Below are 5,951 nucleotides of genomic sequence, written 5' to 3'. Positions count from 1 at the left end.
CTCGGTGGAAAAAGGTTACAATCCTAGGGCTGTGGAGGCCGACAGTTGAATCCCTGAAAATTTCTGAGTACACAGCCTAGCTTACTTGCTATATTCCAGGCCCATGTGGGGCTTCCAAGAAAAAAATTTAATATGCATTAATAGAACCTCATGAACTACACTCAGGTTCTCCTTTGACCTAAACACCAATGCACACAATTACACAAGTACCATATATGCACATGAACCTGTATGTACATGAACACTTAAACATACATGCATATAAATGAAAACAAACAGAAAAGCAAAGATTCCAAATCAATAAAGGTAAACTAGAAAATGCCAAGAACTCAGAAACATGTACAAGATAGCCCCTGTAAATATAACTGACATGACTACCCTAGGTAGACTTCTACACTAGCTCAGTGTCTGGACACCGTTTCTGCCATGAGACCAGATAGAATAATCTTATGGAGGCATTTTCTTCATTTCTGATGACTCTAGCTTGTGTCAAATTGAAATAAAACTAGCCAGGGACTAGGTATGGTTCAATATATGAAAATCCATCAACAAAATCTACTATATAAACAAACTGAAAGAAAAAAATCACATCATTATCTCATTAGATGCTGAAAATGCCTTCAACAAAATCCAACACTCCTTCATGTTGAAACTGTTGGAGAGATCAGGGATTCAAGGCACATCCCTAAACATAATAAAAGCAATATACCGCAAGCCAATAACCAACCTCAAATTAAGTGGAGAGAAATTTGAAGCAATCCCTCTAAAATCAGGGTCAAGACAAGGCTGCACTCTATCTCCCTATCTATTCAATATAGTACTCAAAATTCTAGCTAGAACAATAAGACAACAAAAGATTAAGGGGATACAAATTGAAAAGGTATAACTATTTGCTGATGATATGACAGTATACATAAGTGATCCCAAAAATTCTATCAGAAAACTCCAAAAAAAAAAAATACCTACAGCTGATAAACAACTTCAACAAAGTGGCTGGACATAAAATTAACTCAAAGAAATCAGTAGCCCTCCTTTATGCAAATGATAAACAGGCTGAGAAAGAAATTAAGGAAACAACACTCTTTACAATTAGCCACAAATAATATAAAATATCTTGGTGTAACTTTAACCAATCAAATGAAAGATCTGTATGACAATAACTTCAAGTTGCTGAAGAAAGAAATTCAAGAAGACATCAGAATATGGACAGATCTCCCATGCTCATGGATTAGTAGGATTAACATAGTGAAAATGGCCCTCTTACCAAAAGCAATCTATAGATTCAATGCAATTCCCATCAAGATTCCAACACATTTTTTTACAGAACTTCAAAGAACAATTCTCAACTTCATATGGAAAAACAAAAAACTCAGGATAGCCAAATCAATCCTGAACAATAAAAGAACTTCAGGAGGAATCTCCATCCCTGACCTCAAGCTGTACTACAGAGCAATAGTGATAAAACCTGCATGGAATTGGTACAAAAACAGACAGGTTAATCAATGGAATAGAATGAAAGACCTAGAAATAAATCCTCACACCTATGGACACTTGATTTTTGACAAAAAAGCCAAAATCATACAATGGAAAAAAGAAAGTATCTTCAGCAAATGGTGCTGGTCTAACTGGTTGTCTGCAGGTAGAAGAATGCAAATAGATCCATATTTATCACCCTGCACAAAGCTCAAATCCAAGTCAAACAGGGACCTCATCATAAAACCAGATACACTAAACCTAATAGAAGAGAAAGTAGGAAATAGCCTTAAACATATTGGTACAGGAGACAATTTCCTGAACAGAACACCAATGCCTCAGGCTCTAAGATCAACAGTTGATAAATGGGACCTCCTGAAGCTGAAAAGCTTCTGCAAGGCAAACAACCCTGACAATAGGACAAAATGGCAGCCTACAGATTGGGAAGAGATCTATACCAATCCTATATCTGATAGAGGGCTAATACTCAAAATATATAAAGAACTCAAGAAGTTAGACTCCAGAGAACCAAATAAGTCAGTTAAAAAATGAAATAAGAGCTAAACAGTGAATTCTCAACAGAGGAATCTCGAATGGCTAAGAAGCACTTAAAGAAATGTTGAACATTCTTAGTCAATCAAATCAAAATGCAGGTCAAAATGACCTTGAGATTCCACCTTACACTAATCTGAATGGCTAAGATAAAAAACTCAATAGGCAGCATATTCTGACAAGGATGTGGAGAAAGGGTAACATTCCTCCATTGCTGGTAGGATTGCAAACTTGTACAACCACTCTGGAAATCAGTTTGGTGGTTTCTCAGAAAATTGGAAATAGTTCTATCTGAAGACCCAGCAATACCACTCCTGGGCATATACGCAAAAGATGCTCCACCATACTAGGACACATGCTCCATTATGTTCATAGTAGCTTTATTCATAATAGACAGAAACTAGAAACAACCCAGATGTCCCTCAACCAAAGAATAGATACAGAAAATGTGGTACATTTAGATAATGGAATACTATTCAGCTATTAAAAACAAGGACATCATGAATTTTGCAGGCAAATAGATGAACTAGAAAATATCATCCTGTGTGAGGTAACCAGATCCAAAAGAACATGTATGGTATGTACTCACTGATTAGTGGATATCCACCATAAAGTATAGAATACCCATGATACAACTCACAAGAAGAAAGGAAAGTCCAAGCAAAGATACTTGAATCCCACTTAGAAGGGGAAAGAAACTGGGAGGCAGAGAGAGGGATGGACCTGGGTGGGAGAGGAGATGGGGAAGGAAATAGGTGGGAGAGGGGAATGGGTGGGGGATGGGTGGGCAGGATCAGGTGTAGAGAGAGACAGGAGAGAAGCCCAGAGGGCCAGAAGAATGAATAGAAACCTGCAGCTACTGGGATGGTGGGGAGGCAGGGGACTCTAGGAAGTCCCAGAGACCTGGGATGGAAGATGCTCCCAGGAGTCAATGTGGGTGACCTTAGCCAAGATGCCTAACAGTGGGCCATAGAACCTGAAAAGGCCACCTTCTGTAGCCAGGCAAGATCCACCTGCCCCCAGTGGAGGGATAAGGACACCAACCCACCCACAAAACTTTTGACCTATAATTTGTCCCATCTAAAAGAAATGAAGGGACAAACATGGAACAGAGGTTGAAGGAATGGCCAAGGCAAAACTAGCCCAACCTGAGACCCACCCCATGGGCAAGCACCAGTCCCAGACCCTGTTAATGATATCCAATTATGCTTGCAGACAGGAGCCTAGCATAACTGTCCACTAAGAGGCTCCACCCAGCAACTGACTGAAACAAATACAGATAACCAAAGAAAGTTACCTGGAGACAGGAGCTGATGAAGAGGCCACGGAAAAATGTTGCCTACTGGATTGCTCCCCCTAGCTTGCTCAGCCTGTTTTCTTACAGAATCTAGGACAACCAGCCCAAGTGTGGCCCAACGCACCTACAATGGATTGGACCTTTCTCTATCAATTACTAATTAAGAAAGTGCCCTCCAGTGTAGGAAGTGGGTGTGGCGGTCATTCCAAAATGACACCTGAGGCTAACACCTGACTTCCTCATACGCCCCTGAAGAAGCCACGCCCACAGGCAATATTGTGCAGGCTCACTGCTATGCATAATCAGGCCATCTGCTACGTCAGATCTTGCCATACCCACTGTCCTATCACATGCACCGACGTGGCAGGCTCTGATTGGAGAAGGCAGAGGGATTTAAGGGCGGTGGAGGAGAGGCTCGGGGGCTTTTTGAAGAATGTAAGGGTTCCTGAATAAACTGCGTTGGGAAGAACTCCGTGTGTCGCTGTTTCTTTCCGCGGGTCGGAGTGGACAGCGACACTCCAGGATTGTATGCATCTGATCTGAAAGAGGTATTTTCTCAATTGAGGCTCGTTCATCTCTGATGACTCTAGCTTGTGTCAAGTAGACATAAAACCAGCCAGCACACCCTGAATGGCCTCAAATTTGTGATCTTCCTGTCTCAGTATCCCAAGTACTGGAGTCACAGGAATGTGCCTGCCACTCAGCCTGAAATCATCCCTAACGCTTCCCTTCTTCTTTCCATCACAGCAAGCCCTTTCTGCTGCCTCTGTCTGATTTTTTTGCTATCCTATTCCATGCACCACAGCAAAACTTCCCTTACTTCAGCTGTTGCTGCTCTAGGTACCTACAGTCCATCCCACCCCTAAGCCTAATAGATAGTTTGCTCTTTATAAAACATTTTTCCTACTTAAAAATCTTCTAACTATATTATGTAAGATATGATTTTAAAAACATAAACCTTAAGTGTTACTGGTGGCAATATTTAAATAAACAAACAAACACTTCCATCACTTTTGAATAGAAGGTTGTCTAGTCCTCAAAAATTAAATATAGAGGTTGTAGTGGGATATCTTCCCACGACATTTGTATAAAGCTCGGCAATTAGGCTATATGAGAGGTAGGCGAAGTGAGGAGTCAGAAGGAGAGGAAGAGGAGAAGGAGAGGAGGAGCTAGGAGGCAGAGATGTATAGGAGGATGGAGAACCATGCATGGATCAAGTGCAATCCTGGGTAACAACTTATATCTAGGTTAGTTAATTGGTTAACACCTCCAATTGTCTGGGCATTTTGTTAATTGAGCATTACCAAATATATAAAGCCTTTGGATAATCTTTAAGCATTAGAGTCTCATTTCTACCAGGTACCGCATGCATGGATGGTGGGATGGTCTGGGCTCAGCCAAGCATTGTGGAGACAATGTGGTAGATTGTCAGAGCCGTCTCCCACATTGGCATCTCGTGGGTGCGAGGGTCAGTGCTTCTGGCTGCAGTGGCACCACTCATGGCCTCAGTCCTTGCCTAGTCAGGAATATGGTGGCTCCATAACAAGCTAGATTGGGTGCTGCCGTTTTTAATATTAACCATAAGAGGTAGCATACTACCTACCAAATCCATTTCTAGTTATACTTAAAGACTGAAAAGCAAATACTCAAATAAACTTTGAACATATAATTCATAGTGTTGTTATAGGTCCAAACTCAGTGGCGTCACATCGTTGCTGAGGCAACCAGGGTGACACTCCCACAATTCCACCTGGCTACAGGAACTATGTCATCATCTGTATAAATAGGCGGAGCTTCCCCAACCTCGCTCTCTTTCCACTCCACCATCTTCTGTCTCCCTCTCTCTCACGCTCCATCCTTAATAAACCCCCTCCCGTGGAACCGGTCGGTCTCGTTTACTCTTACATTTGGTGCATTGGGACCGGGTCCGAATTCCTCGGGCACTGCCACAGCTTCCACTGGTCACCGAGGTGACTTCCAACGGTCACTGCAGCAGCTCCACATGGTCCGCTGCTGCCACTACCGCCTCTGCGAAGTTCGCCAAACTTCCACCATGTGAGCTGTGCCGCTGCAGGCCCCCCAAGTAGTTCTCTGCCGAGTAGGCTAGTATCAGGCATGCAAATCCCCCAGTTCCACCTTCCAAATACCAGACTGTACAAGCTCTCGTGCACACACCGGCATTTTAATCAGTAAGGAGTTTCTGGTTCGCAGGAGGGACCCTGAACGGCCGGTTAGCACCTGGTCAGCGCTTCCTGGACTAAGGGGTTGGCTTTACATTGCCCCAGTCCATATGACTGGCCTCTAGCTGAACTACAACCTAGGACTTTGGCCCATTGAGTGATTTCTCTCTCTCGGAAATAGCTCCCAGCTCCCCTCTCCTCCCGCACTCACAGCTGCTAGAAATCCTGGTACCAGGAGGGCTATTTCCTGGCTGATTAACTTCTGGTGGGTTAGCTTGGCCGAGGCCCTTATATGATCTCATGACGACCTGATTATATAAGCTGAGCCTGGTTTCCATTACCAGCTTTTCTTTCAGGATGCCGACCAATAGCTCGGTAACAGCTACAATCACCCAATGGGCGCATCGTCTTCGTCTGTACTTGCAGACACCCCATTGGGTTGCCTACTG

The 5,951-nt window shown here is 43.0% G+C and overlaps 1 protein-coding gene across 1 annotated transcript in view; it reads left to right on the top strand.

Moving 5' to 3' along the window:
• Nucleotides 1–5,409, top strand: part of LOC114627468 (vomeromodulin-like) — a 17,805-nt gene extending 12,396 nt beyond the window's left edge. Inside the window, exon 14 of the mRNA XM_028775297.1 lies at nucleotides 5,275–5,409. Coding sequence (XP_028631130.1) covers nucleotides 5,275–5,409 — 135 coding nt within the window. The remainder of the gene's footprint in view (nucleotides 1–5,274) is intronic.
• The last annotated feature ends 542 nt before the right edge of the window (nucleotides 5,410–5,951 follow it).

Source organism: Grammomys surdaster, unplaced genomic scaffold, assembly GCF_004785775.1.
Source record: "Grammomys surdaster isolate TR1022 unplaced genomic scaffold, NIH_TR_1.0 254, whole genome shotgun sequence".
NCBI classification, from domain to species: Eukaryota; Metazoa; Chordata; class Mammalia; order Rodentia; family Muridae; genus Grammomys; species Grammomys surdaster.
This window is presented reverse-complemented; position numbering and strand designations above follow the sequence as displayed.